The following is a 21,351-nucleotide window of genomic DNA, read 5'->3' on the forward strand; positions in this document are numbered from 1 at the left end:
TGTGTCTCCCTCTCTCTCTCTGACCCTCCCCCATTCATGCTCTGTCTCTGTCTGTCTCAAAAATAAATAAACATTTAAAAATTTTTCAAAAAAGTAAAAAAATTAAAAAACAAACAAACAAACAAATAAATAAATAAATAAAGTTCCCTTTACCTCCCCTAAATAGGAGACATGTCAGAATGAAAACAGCCCTTAGAATCTTGAATAAATTTAGCCTTATTTTTTAAAAAATCTCTACATTGACCTAATATTTCTCATTTCACAGAGAACTGACAAAAATCTCATCCTATACAGTTGCCATCACTGCTCAAGAAAAACTTACAAATGTGTAAAGGATGCTTTTGATTGTCAAATAGATTCAAGAGATATGTGCTTATTGATAATTGTAGAGAGAAAAAAACACAATCATAATCAATTTCACTATCTAAGTTTCTCAGGGAAGAAAAACTGGGATGATAAATACCAAAAAATAATGTATGCATTTTTTTGTTTCAGTTTATTCCTTAATAGAATAAATATCTCCTCAAAATCCATAACTACCCCATTGCATAGGAGATGGCTTCCCAAGTGACTTCACAAGTTTCTGCTTTAACTTTGGTTTTAAAAAATAAACATAACATGATAACTACATTTCAGTTTTTTAATTTCACTTCAAAAGTAATCTGAAAAAAATTATTGCCCTAAAATGTAGCGATCTTCTAAAAATGAAACCTACCTCTAGTTATGGGTAATACTTGTAAAAAGAATAAATCACATAAGCTAGTGATTTAAATCAAATGTTTCCATCTTTTACTTTCTTTAATGCCTTGGATGCTAAAATGTATGCTTCTGGGTGTATGCATATTTGCATTTTGTGTTTAATGTAAATTGATACTAATTATGGATCATGGAGGAATTTAAAGGCAATTGAGACATAATCAGAATGATGAGGATGAATGGTTGTATGATTTAAGAAGGCATTTAGAAACTATGTGTAATAGTAGAAATCAAGACTTATTCTTTCTTATTAATAGGGATTGTATATATAGAATTTAATGAGACTATTATTTTTTACATTTCCCATTACTGTGATATTTGAGAATGCGTGCTCTTAGACCTAATTCTACTTTTAGCCCAGCTTCACATGACCTTGTTTCTAGTGCAAGAGCCCGGGGCAGTTTCTCTGTAACATTAGATTAGAATATCCAGACTAGATCTATTGCTGAGAAGGAGAGATCTCAATTTAAGAACTGGACAAAGGAAACAAAACAGCTGGTTTGATAGATGAAACGTTTTGTACTTCCCCAACAGAACACTCTAATTTCTTAAATTTTTTTTTCAACGTTTTTAATTTTATTTTTGGGACAGAGAGAGACAGAGCATGAACGGGGGAGGGGCAGAGAGAGAGGGAGACACAGAATCGGAAACAGGCTCCAGGCTCCGAGCCATCAGCCCAGAGCCTGACGCGGGGCTCGAACTCACGGACCGCGAGATCGTGACCTGGCTGAAGTCGGACGCTTAACCGACTGCGCCACCCAGGCGCCCCAGAACACTCTAATTTCTAACAACATCCTACACTATTGTTCAGTGCTACTCATTCAACAAGCTTTTGAGAGTTGTCTATGCCAAGTACTGTCAGAAACTAGGGATGCAAAGATGAATGTCATTGGTCCTGTCGTAAAGTATCACTAGGTGGTATAAACCAATAATTACAATAGAGTGAGCTATGAAAACATTGAAAGCAAATATGAAGCAAATATCTTACCTTGGAAGCATGGGAAGGCATCAAAGAGAACAAAGGCAGCTTGCAGGTGGAATGGAATTGGACTAATAGCAACAGAGTTCAGAGAGAAATCTTTTAACAACATAACTAGAATACTGCCTCCTCTTAGAATTCAAAATAATTTGCTCAGAATTGGAGGCTATTTACTCTTAACTCTGTGCATCTTTCCTTCACTGCACTTATGTCTCTGTGTACGTTTAAATTTGTTTTTGTGATTACTTAATGGTGCTAGACTGAAAGTTCCTTGAGGACAGAACTATATCCATTTGTCTTGAGAACTGTATACACCCCAATGATGACAGATATGAGATGCAGAATAAATGTATTTTGAAAGCGAAAATAAAGCGTAGGGGAGTTCTCAGGAGCGTGACTGGTCATTGTTTATCCAATATTGTCAAGAGGGAGAGCCACAGAATCTGGGAAAAGCATTCCTCTCACCAGAGGGTACTGCCCTATTGTTTGACAAGGGATAACTCATTGAACTTTTCTGTGGCCACAATGAACTATTTTCTTTCTTCCCCATACCCCTTTGGATTAATCATCATTTGCCCTGATTTCAACCTTTTGGTTACTGATTCAGCCTCTTTGATTACCAGATACAATACGAATATCTTCTGGTGACTAAAAGGTCAGTTGAAGGAGTTTTTTGTTTGTTTTTTGTTTTTTAATGGTTATGCTGCCTTGCTCACTCTTGTCCGTCTGTTGCAAGCACTACAGTTTCTGCGAGACAAAGGTCTTACGTAGAACTTCCAAACTACCTTACTAAAACCTACTCTATACTAACGAAAATTCCAGTATATTATAGCAGACAAGAGAAAAAAAGCCTTGCGCTGTGAGGAGAAACTGGGGTTTGGGGCTTCTGAATGATGTCCGAGAAAACAGAAATCCTTTATATGACATTCCTGCATATGCCCTCCAGATTGTTCGTCCTCAAAGTTTAGCCTGGTCTCTCTGTCTAAAGCATATTCAGGTTTGCAAAGATCAGAGACGCCGAAAGTTACCCGCCACCCCGCCCCATGCGTCCCAGCGGAGTCAGTAAACACGGAGATTGCTTCCCGCACCTCAAGGGGGAGGGAATGTAAGGGAACGTGGGCACCATCTTGGTTGTGGTTAAGCGTAGCGCACTAGTTGGCGTCATTCAGACCTCATGCGCAAGCGTATTAGGAATACGCTCCCCCTCGCTTCCCGTGCACGCGCTCAGAGCCCGCAACTCTCGCGAGAGAAGCGAGATTTATTCCTACGTACCGGGCCGTGCTGCTTATGGCGGCGCTGGAGAGGGGGCGCTGAGCTGTTGGGGTGAGTACGACCTCAAGGTCCAACTGGGGGTAGTAAGAAGCCAGGCTAGGTGCGGATGAGAAGACCAAGACTAACAGGAGAGACTTCTGAGTCAAGGTGGGCACTCCTAGAGCTCTGGGCAGGGAAGGTTTCACCCTGAGTCTCTACCCCGGCTTTTCCACCTGGCCCCCGTTTAACTGTCTAAGCCTCACGTCAGGCCGCAGAGCTGAAAGGAAGAGTCGAGGCCAGGCAGCCGCGCGTGGTGGTGGTGGTGGTGACTAAAGTGGGGGGAGGGAGCGAAAATGGAGGCTCCGACCGCAGCCAAGATGGAGGCAGGGGTGCGGGGCTCGGGCGCGGAGGCTGCTGGGAATTGTAGTCTGGCCACTTCCTCCTCTGCGGCTTGGCGGGGGAAACGGGAACTACAAGTCCCGGCGGGCGGGGCGAGGGGGGGTGGTGGCGCGGTCCTTTGTGTGAGGCTGGAAGAGCCGGAGGCAGAGGGGCCTGCTTTGACTCCGGACCCCATAGTTTACTGGCAGTCACCTGCTTGGGGATCTGACTACGAGTACCAGAGCGCAGTGCGGTAGTGGCGCCTCCTTTGTGTATGGACTGAGACCCCGCTCCGTCTAAATGCTTAGAGACACCCCTTTCCCCAGCCACGTCTGACACAGTAGCGTAGCCGAAGTGTCATCTTTACTTCCACTCATCTAGAGCTGTCTGTCTTGATTCTGAACACCCAACATTCCCTTCTTCGCTTACCCCTCGGCTTCTTGAGAAAGGGAACCAGCCTCTAATCGTGGGCACGTGGCTCTCATTCCTTCATCCTGGGGTTAGGGCGTACTCTATTAGAGCTCTGTGGAATCGTCCTTAGCACCATCTCTGCCTCTTATGGTGCCAGAGCCTGGCCCCTGTTGAGCAGCGAACGACTTGGCTTCGTCATTCTCTGTAGAGTGAGTTTTTTTAGAACCCTGGCAGGAGACCCTTGAAGATTTTAACCATCGATCGATATTTTATCAGTAGGAAATTTGGGGCGCCTGGCTGGTTGAGTCGGTAGAGCTTGCAAACTCTTGGTCTCAGTGTCGTTTTTAAACCCCACCTTGGGTGAAGAGATTACTTAAAAATCTTAAAAAAAAAAAAAAAAAAAAAGAAAGAAAAAGAAAAAAACACTATGACAATTTTAGTGCCTTGGTTCTTTTGGTTTCAGGTTTTCCTTTAGAAACACCCAGATGGCTCCTCTCTTGCTTGACTCAAAAGTGAGGCAGGGAACACTCCCTAAAACAGCCTTCAATCTGCAAACACAAAAATCTGAACACTGTTGTAGGAGGTTGTTGTTTTGCACCTAAAATGAGTGAAAGAATGGTCCTCTAAAGAGTTTAGAGACAGGGTTAGAGGGCGAGGGAGGACGTCCAAAGACACTGTAGTAAAATTTCCTTTGAGAGACATAGTTTTTTATCAGGATGATATGAACTGCCAGCTCTTGACCAGAGCTACCGGCCTAAAAAAAATGCAGGTACCAAATTATAGCTCATAAGTTATTCAATATCAGAATGCTGAGTAATTTTCATTTTGAGTTTCTAGAAGGTAGGCATTTTCAATACTACATGGAGGGGCAATATAATACCTTGGTGCTTTTGGGGTACTAATGAAAAATAGGTGTTCTTGGTGTGGGTTAAGAAGAGGGTTTATATGCCTGAATGGTTGTGTGTGTATGTATGTGGGTGTATATATATATATATGAGTCATAAAATCTGGGTAAATATTCAGCCTTGTTTCTTTTTGTTTCCTTTTAGCCTTAGGCTTGAAATAAAAGAGATGGTAGTGGTTTGAGTGATTTTGCAGCTGCTCTGGATGTTTACCATTGGGATGAGTATTTATAGCAGCTGAGTTGAAAAGTAAAGTATTTGAGGCGCAGAAGATAGGTTTTCTTTTTTTGTAAATAAGTTCTGACTTAACAAGTATGACCTTTAGAGTGTGGTTGAAAATTCTGGTAAATTCCTGCAAATCAAAAAATGAGAGCGTGAAAGCTGACATACAGTCCTGCTTTATTCCACTCCTGTTTTCCCCTCCATCCATCTAAAGACACACTGTGCAGAGCCATCCAGCTTGTAAAAAATATTTTTTCTGGGGTGCCTGAGTGGCTCAGTTAAGCGTCTGACTTCAGCTCAGGTCATGATCTCAAGGTTCGAGGGTTCGGGCCTGCCTTGGGCTCTGTGTTGACAGCTCAGAGCCTGCAGCCTGCTTGGGTGTCTCCCTCTCTTTCTTCCCCTCCCCCACTCGTGCTCTCTCATGGTCTCAAAAATAAATTATAAATGTTAATAAAAATTTTTTAAAATATTTTTTCTTTTAAATTGTTGAAAAATATACATAACATAAAGTTTATAATTTTAACCCCCCCCCCCTTTTTTTTTTAAAGTGTATGGTTCAGAGATAATAACTTCATTCACATTGTTTTGAGGACCATACTTTTGGCAAGGTAGCTGAAACATGGAAATGCTGTTTGGACAGATTTTTAAGGAGCTGAACTGTAGGACTGTATTATAAAATAAAAATTTTGATTTTTGTTAAATAAACACAAAGAACTCTGTGCCTTCTTAGCTTTTGTCTTTTCAAAAAATGAAAGGGAAACTAATTTGAGATCTTTGACTCAGACTGTCTTATGGAGAGCTGTAAAACCTGGACGATTTTTCATAATAGAGAATTACAGCGACAAAAATTACAACTTTTTTAAGACTTCATAGCTAGAATATCTACAGGGGTGAAAATGCTTTGGTAGGAGTGACTTGTTTTCTTGAATTCCATCATTTCTTGATGTTAAATTATTTTTGCCGAAGTCAGGATTTTAAAAATTCCTTTGTCTTGATACTGGAATGTTTCCACTTCTATGTAGGAGTACCTAGTTAAAAACAATACAAAACTTTTTTTTCAGTTCGTACTGCGAAGTCTGAGGAATTATAAAATGTATTTTTCATTAAGGTTATTAGACTGGAGTATGATCTAGGCAGTATTCTGTTCAGAAGTACTGAATGGGCATTTTATTTTTGAAGCGTTTTTATATTTAATATGTCCTTTAATGCTGAGGTTTAACTGTGTAGTTGAAAATAAATTGATTAGCAGTCTCTTCACGGTTAACATGTTGGCTATCCATTGGTTTGTAGCCCTAGCCAATAACCAGTTAGTTATTTACACTTTTGCTTCTCAACGCAGTACGTACAAGCTCTTGCTATCTATGGTCAGGTTTGCTAGATACTGCCTCCTTTTATCTGTGAAAGCCTTTGCCAAAGAGCCTTTTGTTTTCTATGTATTGGGCATGCCAGTACCTTTTTCAAACCTCATGAGTCTGTACCTTCTGTGACCAATTTGGTAGTCATGTATGGCACTTAAACTGTGCACAATTCTGAATTGAAATGTGCTATAATTGTAAAATAAACATCAGATTTCAAAGAAAACTTTTTAGATTGACTACATAGGGAAAATAACATGTCAGATATATTTGGTTAAATAGACCTAATAAAAATTAGGTTCACCCTTTTCTCTCAATTTTAACATGATTACCAGAAAATTTTAAATTACATGCATGGTTTTGCACTATATTTCGCATGAACAGTGCTGGTCTACACTATTTTCTGGTTTTGTGTTTGGAGCATTTAGCTCCTTCCTACACTGGCATTTGTCCTATTTCAGAGTGCTAGTGTATTATAAAAGCGGTTAAGTGATAGATGGAGATAAAACTTAAAATGTCTTAGCAGCTATTCAGGTAATTAACAACCCAGCGTAATTGTTCTTACTGAACATATACAAAAAGATAGTTGCAGTAATTTGATTTTCTCTAATTTCTGCCTGATATGATGGCTTAAAATGGTTAATTATCTAAACTTTATCATTTTCCTTAGATTCTAAAGCAAAAGTGAATTAAAATGTTAACCACTTCAGTTATACAGGTAATAGCAAAATATGACACACTTAAATTTGTCTTGAGTTAAAGCATCTAGAAATATGAACTAGTGCTGCCTAATTGGATCGTTGCTCTTCTCAAAAAAAAAAAAAAAAGTATTTTCTGGGCACCTGGGTGACTCAGTTGGTTAAGTGTCCAACTCTTGATTTTGGCTCAAGTTATGATCTCTCAGGGTTTGTGAGTTTGAGCCCCGCGTCGTCGGGCTCTATGCTGACAGCGCTGAGCCTGCTTGGGATATTTCCCCTCTGTCTCTCTCTCTCTCTCTCTCTCTCTCTCTCTCTCTCTCTCTCTCTGCCATGTCCCTCTCTTACGAGCACTCACACGTGCATGTACCCACACGCGCTCTCTCTCTAACTAATTTTTTTTTTTTTTTTAATTAAAAAACCTACTTTCTGAACAAAGTGGGTTAGGTGGGAAGACTTACAGACTAGCCTGTCATTACCATTGCCCCCAGGTGAGTGCTGTACAGACTTTGAGAATAACTTGTCAAAATGACAAACTGGGTTATGTGATATATTTTAGATGGATTGTTGGCCACGTAAGTGTAGTGGTTCAACATTTATTTAGTGCCTGCTGTTTGCTTGTCTTCTACTAGGCCTTTTTTTAAGACCACTGAGATAGGAATACCTATTTGGATTATCAGTTCAGTTCAAAGAATTAGCTTTTAACTTTCGACTGAAGCTGTGTGACATAATAGTTGATAATTAACTAGTGGTGATACTGTTTCCATACAAAACAAAGGAAAAGGGACTTGATTACTTAGCAATGAGGGAGGCTCTGAGATCAACATTTAAACTGTTCCTTAGTGTTTTGGTTGGTACTTCTTTCATGTGACTTAAGTATCTAGCTTTTGGGGGCTAGAGGGAATGCACTGCATTCTTAGGGTTAAGGCAGAAGAGTTGTCAGTACTGCCCATGAATGTTAATAATCTTGGCATGAGTGCATAGCCAATTTTATTAAAATGCCCAATGGGTACTTTCTAAGTGTTTCATTAAGTGTTAATTTGACTGAAAAGTGTTTTGTTAACCATAGAAGTCTCATAGCTTTGAAGATACTAATGAAGTAAAATTCAGCCACTTTCAGTTATTTTTGATAGCTGGTGCATTTGTTTGAGCTTTAATAGATCCTAATAGGCTTCATTAGTGCCCCAACACTAACTCTGCAATGCTCCAGAATTTAGATTCTGGAAGTCTCATTTCTGTGTTACTAAGTGACAATCTGGACAGTTCTTAACATAATACAACACCCTAGAACTGGGTTAATCCAAATTTTTCAAGATAAGTTGTTTCAGAAAAAGACAAATATCATATGATTTCACTCGTGAAATTTAAGAAACAACAGATGAACATAGGAGAAGGGAAAAAAGGAAGCAAATCCTAAGAGACTTAATGATAGAGAACAAACAGGGTTGATGGAGAGAAGGTGGGCGGGGAATGGGTATTAAGGAGGGCACTTGTGTTGAGCAATAGGTGTTATATGTAAGTGATGAATTACTAAATTCTCCTGAAACCCAATATTACAGTATATGTTAACCGACTAGAATTTTTTTTTTAATTTTTTTTTTAAACGTTTATTTATTTTTGAGACAGAGAGAGCATGAACAGGGGAGGGGCAGAGAGAGAGGGAGACACAGAATTGGAAGCAGGCTCCAGGCTCTGAGCTGTCAGCCCAGAGCCCGACGCAGGGCTCGAACTCACGGACTGCGAGATCGTGACCTGAGCTGGAGTCGGACACTTAACCGACTGAGCCACCCAGGCGCCCAAACCGACTAGAATTTAAATAAAAATTACCAAAAAAAAATTCTCACCTCTTTTATCAGATAGACTTTTGGGGTCTTTGGGTTTGTAAATAGAAGTTGGTAGAACTGCTGCACTTGAATTGTGGTGTCCTTTTCCTATTATGGACTAACTGTCTTTTTTGCTGTGGTAGTTTCTGCTGTGCTTAAGTTTGGCAGTGCTGGATTAGGTGCTGAAGGGAGCTGTGATACAGAAATAAACTTGTGGGGCACCTGGGTGGACTTTTGATTTCAGCTCAGGTCATTATTTCACGGTTTGTGGGTTTGAGCCTTGAGTTGGGATTCTCTCTCTCCCTTTCTCTCTGACCCCACTGTCCCCCCCCCACCCCCACTCATGTACACTCTCAAACTTAAAAAAAAAAAAAAAAAAAAAGAAAGAAACTTGTTTCATAATTGGAGGAACAAGACACATAGCATGAAGTAAGCAAAGTGCAGAAATGACTTGGTACCAAAAAGGATGATATGATGTATGCAGTGGGAGTTACTGCCTCACATAGTGGGAATTAAGGTATTAAGTCTGTACTGGAAATGGTACAGAGGAAGCTGTTTTGTCACTTTGAAGATGGTAATATTATCTCTTTGTGGGAAGACCCACATGCACAAAGAAGGCTAGAATTCAGGAATCTTCCAAGGGTTATGTTTAAGAATTAGGCAGGAAAATGTACCTATCTAGGAGACCTGGAGAGCAATTGAAGGTGAAAGATGGAAAGGTAGAATAGAGAACACCTTAAAATGGTAGTTCTTAAATCCTGCCACGAGTCAGAATCATACGGAGAGAGGAGAGATAAAATATACCAATTCCTGGGATGTAACCCTCGTGAAATTGAATTAGAATCTCAAGGTAGGACCCAGGCTTTGATTTTTTTTTTTTTTTTTTTTTTTTTTTTTTTTTTTTAGGTTGCCCAGGTGGTTGGGTTGGATGTGTAGCCAGGATTAAGAATTTCCCATCTAAAGTGCTAAAAAAAAATCATTGAAGATTTAGGACAATGAGATGAGGTGAAATTGGAGTTTTAGATCAGTCTAGCAGTATTGTGTGACAGAAAATGGAAAGAGTTGACACTGGAAATTAGCAGATGTGTTAGATACCTATACTAAAATATGTGTCATTTAGGTATCTTGAAGGAAATATCGATAAGACTTGCGACACTGGATGTGGAGGTAGAGAAGGAGGAATCAAAGATCATAACGGAAGTAGCCTCACTTTAGGCCAATTAAATTACTTTTTTTTTTAATGTTTAGTTTTGAGAGATAGAGTAGGGGAGGGGCAGAGAGAGAGGGAGAGAGAATCTTAAGCAGGCTCCTCATTTTCAGCACAGAACCCAGTGTGTGGCTCAAACTCCCGAACCGTGAGATCATGACCTGAGCCAAAATCAAGAGTTGGATTCTTAGCCAACTGAGCCACCCAGGCACACCATAGGCCAATTAAATTACTCTTTGAATGAGGACTGGGCTTAGGTATTTTTTAAAGCTTCCCAAGTGATTTGAGAACCATTGGCCTAAGAAATATCTAGTCTGGGAAATAAAATGATCCAAATAAAAAGAACAATATATAACAGCATTTGATATTTGAGGTAATAATACAAAGTCAGGGAATGTAAGGTATAGCCACAAAAAAACAAAAAACAAGCCACAGATCAGCTCTTGATGAGTTTTCATTTTGTGTATGAGAAACCAGAATTTAGAGAGATGAAATGATTTATTCAAGCATTTTACTAGTAAGTGTCCGTGGATGGACTGGGGCTCTCCTGGTCTAAGCTATTTCACAAGCTCTGACCTCTCACCTTATAGACATTCTTATTTCTGAGGTTTCTAAAATACACTATTCATCTCTCAGCATATCTAAAACCAAATCTACCTTTTTTTTTCTCCCTGTGTAAATCGTTTTGCTAACAGCACCAGTTAATATTTCGGTCAGTACAGAAGAAATGCTTTTATGGCTAATATAAAGCACGATTCTGTGGTTTTACCTTTAAATATATTTCGCTTCCCATCTCTTCTCATCTTAATTGTTTCTTTTTTCTAGATATTTTTTCTCTATTTCTGGCAACAGCTCAGAAATAGAGATTTCTCAGAAAATGAGATTTCTGTTACCTTCACTAACTTATCTCCCATAGGATTTCAAGACTTAATATCCTTTCATCAAGAACTAAGGCTCTCTATTTCCTGTTATATCAAGTTGAAATACTTCATAATCTGACTCCACTACACCTGTCACACCATGTATCCCATTTCACTTTAAGCCAGCCCTCTGTTCTGGCCAGACTAGACTGTTGATTCCTTTGAAACAACAAGCTGCACTTGTTGGCCATAGTCATTCATGTAATAATAAACCTCCCTTGATGTCAGGCATCAAAAATCATATACATGGTCCCTGCTTTCAAGGAACTTATGATTCAGTGGCATACCCTGGCTTGGCATACCCCGACATGCCTAGAATGCTGGACTGTTTTATTTCTCTTAAAAATTTGCCTATGTCTCTAAATTAAGCCTGTCTCTTATTAACTCCTTCTCTGTGCTCACCATGTTGTTTCAATGCACTTACAGTGGTGAAGAAACAACAAGTAGTAGCTCTAGTATACTGTATGTCATAGTACTCCGATATTGGTTGGGCAAATTAATTTTTGGCATTTGGTCCTATATTCTAGTTTTTCTCCGTGTATAACTCTTCTCTGCAAGAGTGTAAGTTATCTGATGGCAGGAACTTCTTTATTTTCCATAATACCTACCATAGTACTAGATGCTTATAAAACACTTGTATTAAATTGAATATTATGCTTTATAACTTAGAACTTAAGGTGTGGAAGTGTCAATTAAGGACTGAAATTCCTGTTTTGAGTGTATGACACCAAAGGAGGTATCCATTAGCACTTGAGAGATTGCTCAAATAACATCAAATGAGTGTGCTTTCAAGTTTCTTGCATTCCTTGTTTAGCCAATTAATGATTCTAACTTTATGAAATGAGCTTGTCACCTCTACCCACCCTCTGTCTTGGTTCTTTTATGTAAGTTATACTTAATGTCTTCATTTTTTATCTCTAGTATGAAGTGTAACAGAACAGATTTTACCACCTGAAACTGCTGCTTCAAGTTCAGATCAGGCAAGGAACAAACCTCGAAACAACCAACAAGACCAAAGAAGAGTACACTTAAGTTGAAGACACAACACTTGATCTGAAACAAGAAGTTTGTGCCTACTCAACAGCTTTGAAAGAGCACTTCCCAACGCTGCTAGTAGTCTTTGTTTTCTTCAGTGCTGTACTGTGAGATTGCCTGGTGCAGCAGCAGTTGTATTCTTTATTAGCTTGATAGATCATTTTCTCTCGCTCTTTTTTTTAATACTAGCAACTTTCATCCTTTGAAACGTGTGCTGAAAAAGAAGAATCAGCAAATACTACTGAAAGTGCAATATTTGATTATCACTGCGAGGTAGGTTTGTAGTTTCCTCTTGGCAAAGGATCCGTTTGTAATTTCAGAAATCCTGATTGTTTTGGCCAAATATAAAATCTTATTAATGTCTTCTTTTCTAAAGCTATTCTGAAAACAATTTATATTCTCAGCCATTTAGTCTGAAAATGTCAACACTAGATTATTTAATTTATTATCTCTTACTGGACAAGGACAATATTGATGGCCAAACTATGGGATTTTTCAAACAAGATTACATTTGTTAATACATGTGGATCTCTCTTAATGTATCGGTCTCTTAGAAAGGAAAACTCCCATTGCACTGTTTAAAAGTTAGAATTTCAGTTGCAGTCTGTTCAGCGATCTCTGTAAAGGTAAAGAAAGCCTAGAGAGAAGGGACATTTGAAGGCGAATAGTGCTTTAAGAGGGAGAAGAGTCTTCGTAGAGGCAACAGAATGAGCAGATTCAGGGAGATCTTAAAGCATATAGTATATAATGAGTGGTCTATTATGAACAAAGTGGGAGATACAGTTTTGTGGGTAGAGAGAGTAACTAGAAAGGAAAACTTGCTGGAGGAAGGTTCTGAAGGTCCCAATGTATTTGACTTCGTTCTCTAGAAAAGTCATCAGATGTTTATATTTGTAAGCAAGGGCTTAATGGGTTTTTTAATTTCAAAACAGATAGCTTTATTGCTTCAGGTTTTAAAATTATATTTTCAGAAGTGTATCTTTGAAAACAAGTAGAACAACTTTTTAAGAGATAGACTGAGGGTGGGAAAACCTGTTAAGAGCAATGGATAGGATATAAGGAAGATAAAAACTAGGGTATAGGCAGAGAAAGAGACAGTAGGTGTTTTTAGTGGTAGAAGTGATAGGACTTGATAACCAACTGAATGTGAAAATGAGCCTGGAGGGAATTGACCTAGTCTACCCAGTTATAGAAGCTCGAAACCTTTTTGTTCATAGGACTGGGGAACTTTACATGGGGACTTGTTGAAAGCAAAATATATTGTGGAACTCTAGTGCATTCATTAGATAGTAATCTGAAGTTGAGGAAATATGCTAGCATGGAATATTAAACAATGGTTATTTGGGGAGGGAGGATTATAAAAGGCAATTGTCCTTTCTAAACTGTGTAGAAATAGAAGCTTGGAAATCAGAAAGGAGTCCTCGCTTTATAAGTAATAAATGAAGAAGTACCAAAGAAGAGAATGTTCAAAGAAATAAAGGTAGCCAGGAAGGAACACCGAGGAAGATCATTTTAAGGAGAATTTGGTTGATAACCCTTTTTTAAAATGCTGCAGTAATCAAATAGAATGAGGAATGAGAATATTAGGTCATTCCTAGGTTGTCATCTTACAAAAGCTTCCTCACCCTTTCAAGAAGCACTTGGGCCTTTAATCTGTAATTTATTTAAAAGTTGATGAGCCTGTTGTGGTAATGATCATACTGTGGACCAAAATTATTCCTTAACTGTGAAAATTACCAATCATACCAATTTATTTAAATTATCTGTGTTCTGTAAACAGACGCTCAGTTACTCAGTTTTAAAGTTATTGTACCATTTGCTTCTTCTGTTTCTTCTTAACCTCCTCATTTGATTTTTAAAAAATAATTTTAGATTGTTATCAGTTGTGCTGGATTAGATAAGGTAATGCAAATTGAAACTACCATTTTCTTTAGTCTTCAGAAGAGTAAAAGACTAGGCACCCCAACATGAACTTTTTTTTTTTTTTTTAGTGTTTATTTTGAAAGACAAAGAGTCTTTTTGAAAAAGAGGGGCAGACAGAATCCCAAGCAGGTTCCGCGCTCAGCAGGGAGCCGGATGTGGGGCTCAATCTCACAACCAAGGGATCTGAGCCAGAATCAAGAGTCTGTTGCTTAACTGACTGAGCCTTCCAGGCACCCCTCCAATTCTTCTTTTGTAATGGGGTGGGTTAATGTTAATGACTTTCCAATTTTAAAAATAAATACGTAGGGAAGTTGGGAATTTTTATCTGTTGGATTCTCTATATGAGCACAGCCTAGAACAGTATTGATGTAGGTACTAAAATTCTTTAATGTATAAGGCAGTGGTTAAGAATGTGGGCCAGGGGGGTGCCTGGGTAGCTCAGTTGGTTGAGCGTCCAACTCTTGATCTCAGCTCAGGTCTTGATCTCAGGGTCTTGAATTCAGGTCCCGCTTTGGGCTCAATGCTGGGCATGGAGCCTACTTAAAAGATAAAAAGAATGTGGGCCATGGAGGGGTCCTGGCCGGTTCAGTCAGTAAAGCGTGCAGCTCTTAGCCTCAGGTTGGTGAGTTCAAGCCCTATATTGGGCATGGAGCCTATTTTAAAAAATAATAATAAATCGGAGCCATAGTATCAGTACTGTATTCTGTCCCCATTTACCATTTTAAGACACCTTCCAAGTGTTCTCTTGAGAAATCCGTGAGCATTAGATTAGACTTCTCTGGTCTTTTTTAAAATACATTTGAAATCATATTGTATAGATAGTCTCTCTTGTCATTTCATATTATAGCATAAGCGTATTTGTCCATCCTTTCTAAAGACTGCATGGCATTTATACAAATTGTTGTGACTTGACCCAATGTTAGACTAGATTATTTCCAGACGTTTGTTATTAAAACATATCAGTGAACACATAGGTGCATAAAGTGTCATTCACACATTTCAGATTGCAGGTTTCCTGCATTGGAATTATTAAGGAAAACAACTCCACATTTTGATTCATGTTGCTGCATTTCAGAAAGGTTGCACCAGTTTACCAACATAAAAGTATTTGAGCATATTGTTCTTAGCCTACTTTCTCACTATTTTTAAATCTTTAATCTTTGGTCATTTGATAAATGAATAATTTGCTTTATCAAAATTTTGATGGTCAAAACTGAAGTTTTTCTTGTGTTTTATGTTTAATGAGTGGTCTTTAAGACTAATTTATTTGTCTAAATGCTTGCAGTATTTGACAAATGAGTGCCTAATATGTGCCAACAACTGTTTGTCTAGACTGTAGGAATTTAGCTTTGAACAAAAAGCCCTTGCCCTCATGGAGTTTATAATCTAGTACAGTAGGCCTCCCTTATCAACAAAGGAATATGTTTCAAGACTCCCAGTGGATGTGTGGAACCTCAGTACTGAACCCTGTATAAACTGGTTTTTTTCTATTCCTACATATCTGTGATGAAATTTAATTTGTAAATTAGGTGCAATAAGATATTAATAGTAATTAACCCAATTATATCAGTATGCTATAGTAAAAGTTATGTGAATGTATCTCTCAGAACATCTTATTGTACTGTACTTGCCCTTGTTGTAGTGATGTGAGATGATAAAATGCCTACATGATGAGCTGAAGTGATGAATGACATTTGCATGTGGTATAGTGTGAGGCTACTATTGACCTTCTGACAATATGTTAGGAAGTGTATCACATGCTTCCAGACTGTGGTTGGGGGGTAGGGAGGTGGGTAACAAATTGCAGAAAGCAAAATGTGGAAAAGGGGTGACTTATAGTTTAATTCTACTGATTTGCTTACATTTCCTTAATAATAACGCTGATACCTTTGTGTTTGCATTTGTTTTCCTTAGGTTTGGGTATAGAAGGTTGTCCTTTTTGTATGTAATCATTGACTCTTTGCAGTTTTTTCTGTTTTCAAATCTAGAAAGTCTTCCTTCCAAAAATTTTATTAATATGCATGTTTGTATTTAATATCTGTTAGGGTATTTAACTAGGTCTATCTTGATTATATTTTTGTATGCTGTAAGGTGAACAACTAAATTGTTCCCCCGCCCCCATTTAAAAAAAGCCAAATAACATTTACACTCTGGTCCTTTCCTTCCATTCCCCCTCCCCCCTTTTTTTTGATGTGTCTTTATCTTAATTTTTTACAAAGAAGCATCTGTTGTTGAGCTATCTATTTTTTCCATTGGACTTAACACTTTTATGTAATTGGCGTTTTTGTGTGTGTGTGTGTGTGTGTGTGTGTTTAATGAACTTTCTTTTTGTTTAATGGCACTTCTTTAAAGTTTTAGTGGTGCTGGTTAAGAAAATCTTACAGTGCCATAGAAATGTAGTTTAGCCTGAATTGTAAAGAATTCTTTGAAGAGAAGGGTGTTAACATATTGCTTTATCTAAAGTTGCTCCAGTGCCATGTTTTTCCTAAAAGAAAGATGAGGCCCCCCAAATGGATAAAGGATAGAGAAAGAAACTTTGGTCAGGAAAGATGGGAGGAGAAAGGAAAGACCCTTTTTCAATTCTGCTTTGATACTCATTTTGAGGTGAGATGAGACTAAAGAGCAATACAGTCCAAGTTCCAGAACCTTTGTTGGGGAATAATAATCTTAGAGGGAAAGGATAGCTCTGATTCCTTGTATTTCTGTTTCATTTTCCCTTAGAAAAACAAGTCTGACCTCGTATCTGCAGGAATATGTGATAGGACTGGAGACTTGAGAATGTGGTTTTTGGGACTTCATGGCCTGTGTGTTACAAATCACAGTATTGTGTTCTTACCTGTATGGTAATAACTCTAGTCCAAATAGCACAGCTTGAAAGCCATGATCCAAGACATGTCTTGGATCTAGAATATGGTCTTCAAATTAGTTTGATCATATTGTTAGTTAAAGCATGTATAGTCAGTGTGTATATGTGTAGATACTTCTAAATCGTGTAATTATACTACACACATCGCATTTGTGTTATAAAACATAGTCCTACAAATAAGGAAGATAAAGATGGAAAAGGTGCCTGGTTGGCTCAGTCAGAAGAGCTGGCAACTCTTGATCTCGGGGTTGTGAGTTTGAGCCCCGTGTTGGGTGTAGAGATTACTTAAATGAATAAAAACTTCAAAAAAAGAAAAAAACATCTAACTTACATTTTGGGATGTCTGGCTGGCTCAGTCGATAGAGCATGTGACTCTTATTAATTTAGGATCGAGAGTTAAAGCCCCACATTGGGCATGGAGCCTACTTAAAAACAAAAGATGAAATAAACAATACCATAAAAATAGTTTACCTATTAACAGTACAGAAACTTCCCCTCACTAAAAATGTTATGTCTAAATGCTTAGTTTATAAGTGTTTTAAAAATGTATACCATCATGAATTAATATCAGAGGGACAGTATATGTGCAGTGTGTTTTATTGCTACTAGTATAAGTCTGTATCATAGTCTTGATATTAACGTTTGGCAGACTTATCAGATCTTAAATTAGATGATCATTTTACGTCATTATGTAGAGGTTAAAGAACTAATACTAGGATTAGAAGTGTCAGGGCCCATTTTCTTTGCTGGTGTTTGCCTTATATTAACATTTTTTTTTTCTAAGAGTCTTCTGTAGCAATCTTTTTCAACCGTTTGTCTTTTTGTAAAAAAAAATTTTTTAACGTTTATTAATTTTTGAGACAGAGACAGAACATGAACGGGGGAGGGTCAGAGAGAGAGGGAAACACAGAATCCGAAGCAGGCTCCAGGCTCTGAGCCGACAGCACAGAGCCCGACGCAGGGCTTGAACTCATGGACAGTGAGATCATGACCTGAGCCGAAGTCGGACGCTCAACTGACTGAGCCACCCAGGTGCCCCCTGTTTGTCTTTTTGTGAGGGCTGTTTAAACTAGATAGCTACATTTGTCCACTTAATTGGGCAAATATAAATTGTAATATACTGAAAGTAAATGAATGAGGGCTTCACTGTCAGCCTCTTGTGGAGTTTTTCACCCTCCCTCAGAACACCTAAGTAATATATGTGCAGTGTGATATTATCTAACATACCACTCAGTCCTTTCCTGAAAATATATGATATTTATAATAAAGCTGTTTATTTATGGGCAAGATAAATAATATAGTTGTAATATTTTCTTCCCACATCCTATTGGATTATTGTTGTGCATACTCTGAAGAGTCAAATAACTGAAAATACTGGATTCCATGTGAAGTTGTGAGACGTTGAGAAGAAGTTGGGCTGAATTGTGTCATTGTAGCAACCACCAGTGACTCATTATGGCATTTAAAAAATTGTAAATGTTGTGGATTAGGGATTGTGAAAGGGCTTTAAAAGATACATTTCAGCTTGACCTCTTAATGTTAACACTATAATTTCTTTTGTCAATAGAAACCTGATTGAATGAATTCTGTTTTGCTGAAGTAACCTAATGGTAAATCTGTAAAGGTATAGAAGTTGACTGTCAAGTGTGTGTTAAATTGTTATTGATCATAGTTATAAACATTGTGCTATGTTACCACAGCTGTTTGAGATGGAGAACGTTTTTACTGTATCATCAGATCCTCATCCCCCTCCTGCAGCCCCTCCTTCACTTTCTTTACCTTTATCTTCATCTTCTACCTCATCTGGGACTAAAAAACAAAAGAGGACCCCCACGTATCAGAGATCTGTAAGTCAGGGAAACAGTCATCCCAGCTCATTTTGCTTTGTGTTAAGAGCATGACTTAGGAGGGCCACTCACTTTGGTTGAAGTAACCTGCAAACTCACTTTCTAACTTCTCTAGGCATTTCCTTCACCCTGAATCATGAAAGATAAGTAGTTTAGGCCTTGCTACTCATAGTGTGTCCAAGAAACTAAAGCATTGGTACCACCTTGGGAGCTTGTTAGAAGTGGAGAATCTCAAACTTTAACTCCTGCCTCCACTACAATCAGTATTTTGTATTTTAGCCCTAATTCAGAACCCAGATTGTAGAGGTAGGCCTTCTTGGTTTAAATCCTCTACCATTTAACTTTGGCAAGTCATTTAACCTTTCTGTGTCTGTTACCTCATTAGTAAAATGAGGATAATATTACTTTCTCTTGGGCTTTGTAAAAAATTAAATGAGTTCATGCATGTCAAACAGAAGAATGTCTAGTATGAAAGAACTAGAACTTCATTACCTACAGATTTAATGGCTTTGATTTGCATGGTTTGGCCATCCCATGTACTGTTTAACTACTCATACTTGGGTTTATTGTTCTACAGTCTTAGTCTTTGTATTTTCCTAAAGAAAAATATTTTTATTAATAGTGCCCAACATCACATTTAAATGAAAATGCTTCTTAATAAGTCAAATTTTCAATGGAAGAGTCTAAAACCAGTAAAGATGTGGATATGTTGCTGTCATAGTAAATCAGTTATAGACCTAATCTCTCCTAGGGATTTTTCCTCTTTTATCCATCACTTACATTAATAATTTGTTTTTATGGTTTTACTCAAATAAGGCAAAATGAAATCTCCAGTGTGATAGACTGTATTTGATGATCTAACATGTTCCATTGCATTATATTTAAATAGCTCTTTTCACTAAAGAATGTTTTCCTTTGTTTTACCTGATTGTAGAAGCAAATGACAATATTTAGAGATTTTATCAGCATCTGAAACGGGTGAAAAGATTTCTTTAAATATACTGTGAAATGATTAAAACATTTTTAGATTTGAAGAGTTTTTGTTGTCATGTACTTCTGTCTTAGAAAAATCCTGTTTTCTAAGGGTTATCTTTCACTGAAGAATCTGTTGCATTACTCTAATATTTTGTAGTTTGAAATAAGTATTGCATACAAAGTTTGTTTTGTTTTCATCTCTACTAATTTAAGTAATTGCCTTTGGGTGCATGGCTTACCTAATAGTGTTGATTTCTATTTAAGTTTTAAAGTAGGTGTTAGCAAATTTCTTAAAGAAGTGTTTTGGTAGTCTGGGTTGCCATCCCTTGAATATCAGTTACCTTTGTTCTGAAATTATTGTTTTAGTAGTAATTTGAAGTTAACATAAAGGCAGCTTATACTTAACGTAGTTGCTTTACCTTAACACTAAACTCCAGAAATCCTATTTGTCTGGTAAGTGAAAATTCTACCATAAATTGGGGCAGTTCCTTAAAATAAATGGAATTATTTCTTCTGAAATATTTTATTAGCTAAACTAACATTTCAATAATAAAATCCCATAAACTTTGCTTTACCGATTTTATCTTTATTTTCTTTGCTTGTTTATATTAAAAATTTAGTGATTTGTTAATCATAAAATGCTTTAATGTACAGATCTGAATATATTAAGTTCTTTTTCTTCTTAAAACAGATGAGCTTTGATCCAAACCTTCTCCATAACAATGGACACAATGGGTACCCCAATGGTACTTCAGCAGCACTGCGTGAAACTGGGGTTATTGAAAAACTGCTAACCTCTTATGGATTTATTCAGTGTTCAGAACGTCAAGCTAGACTTTTCTTCCACTGTTCACAGTATAATGGCAACCTGCAGGACTTAAAAGTAGGAGGTAATCTGTCATTGACTATTCTTTTTAAAAAACTAATCACAGATTTCTCTTGCATATCATCTTGCTCGTGACAGTGTTCTATTGGCCTTTTAATTGTCCCAGTTACTGAAATGTATCTCTGTAAACTAACAGAATCCTGATTTCTCTTGTGGTGTTGTCTTTTTGAGGGATAAAGGACTAATTGACTTAAAGATATCTTTGAATATTTTTTAAATAGATACTTGGAAGATCTAATTGTTCTCCCCCATAATAATGACTTTAGCTGTATATTAGATTTTAAGCCAATGAAAATATTAGACTTTTATAGTGTTAGTTTTGACTATTTTATTAAGTACTAATTTTGGTAGTACCTGAAAAAAATAAATCCTACAGTGTCACCACTTGAACTATTCATCTTGGCTGACACCATAGAAATTACTTTCACATGTGAAAATGTATGGCTTATTGGAAGACTGAAGTTACAAGGTGTCAAGGTGTGTGTGTTTAAAGATTTTATTACAGTTTTTTTAATGTTTTTATTTATTTTTGAGAGAGAGTGAGGGAGCATGAGCAGAGGAGGGGCAAAGTGGAGGGGGACAGAGGATCCAAAGCAGGCTCTGCGCCTACAGCAGAGAGCCTGATGCAGGGCTTGAACTCAGAAACCAGGAGATCATGACCTGAGCCGAAGTCAGACACTTAGATTCAACCACCCAGGCACCCCCTCGGTGTGGTTTTTTTTTTGTTTTTTTTTGTTTTTTTTTTTTTAAGTATCTTTGGGAAAAAAGAGCAGTAGTTAACATGCATATTTGGCATACCAAATACTCTAAACCCTGCAAGAACATTATTTTGGTTAATCCTTACTTTGCAGATGAGGAAACTGAGATACAGAGAAGCTTAAGAAAGAAGAAAAGTTGCCAAAGGTCATAAGCTTTATATC

General features: G+C 37.6%; 1 protein-coding gene across 4 annotated transcripts in view; it reads left to right on the forward strand.

The window, feature by feature from the left end:
• Positions 1 to 2,928: 2,928 nt before the first annotated feature.
• Positions 2,929 to 21,351, forward strand: part of CSDE1 (cold shock domain containing E1) — a 38,886-nt gene continuing 20,463 nt past the window's right edge. For 2 of the 4 annotated variants that reach the window (XM_058716123.1, XM_058716125.1), the window contains exons 1-4: positions 2,929 to 3,058; positions 11,821 to 12,207; positions 18,424 to 18,570; positions 20,237 to 20,435. In XM_058716123.1, coding sequence (XP_058572106.1) covers positions 18,433 to 18,570; positions 20,237 to 20,435 — 337 coding nt within the window. In that variant the 5' untranslated portion in view covers positions 2,929 to 3,058; positions 11,821 to 12,207; positions 18,424 to 18,432. Of the gene's footprint in view, positions 3,155 to 11,820; positions 12,208 to 18,423; positions 18,571 to 20,236; positions 20,436 to 21,351 lie in introns of all 4 variants that reach the window. The other 2 variants (XM_058716124.1, XM_058716126.1) reach the window with 2 other exon arrangements.

The sequence above is a fragment of the Neofelis nebulosa genome, chromosome 2, assembly GCF_028018385.1.
Source record: "Neofelis nebulosa isolate mNeoNeb1 chromosome 2, mNeoNeb1.pri, whole genome shotgun sequence".
Lineage (NCBI taxonomy): Eukaryota > Metazoa > Chordata > Mammalia > Carnivora > Felidae > Neofelis > Neofelis nebulosa.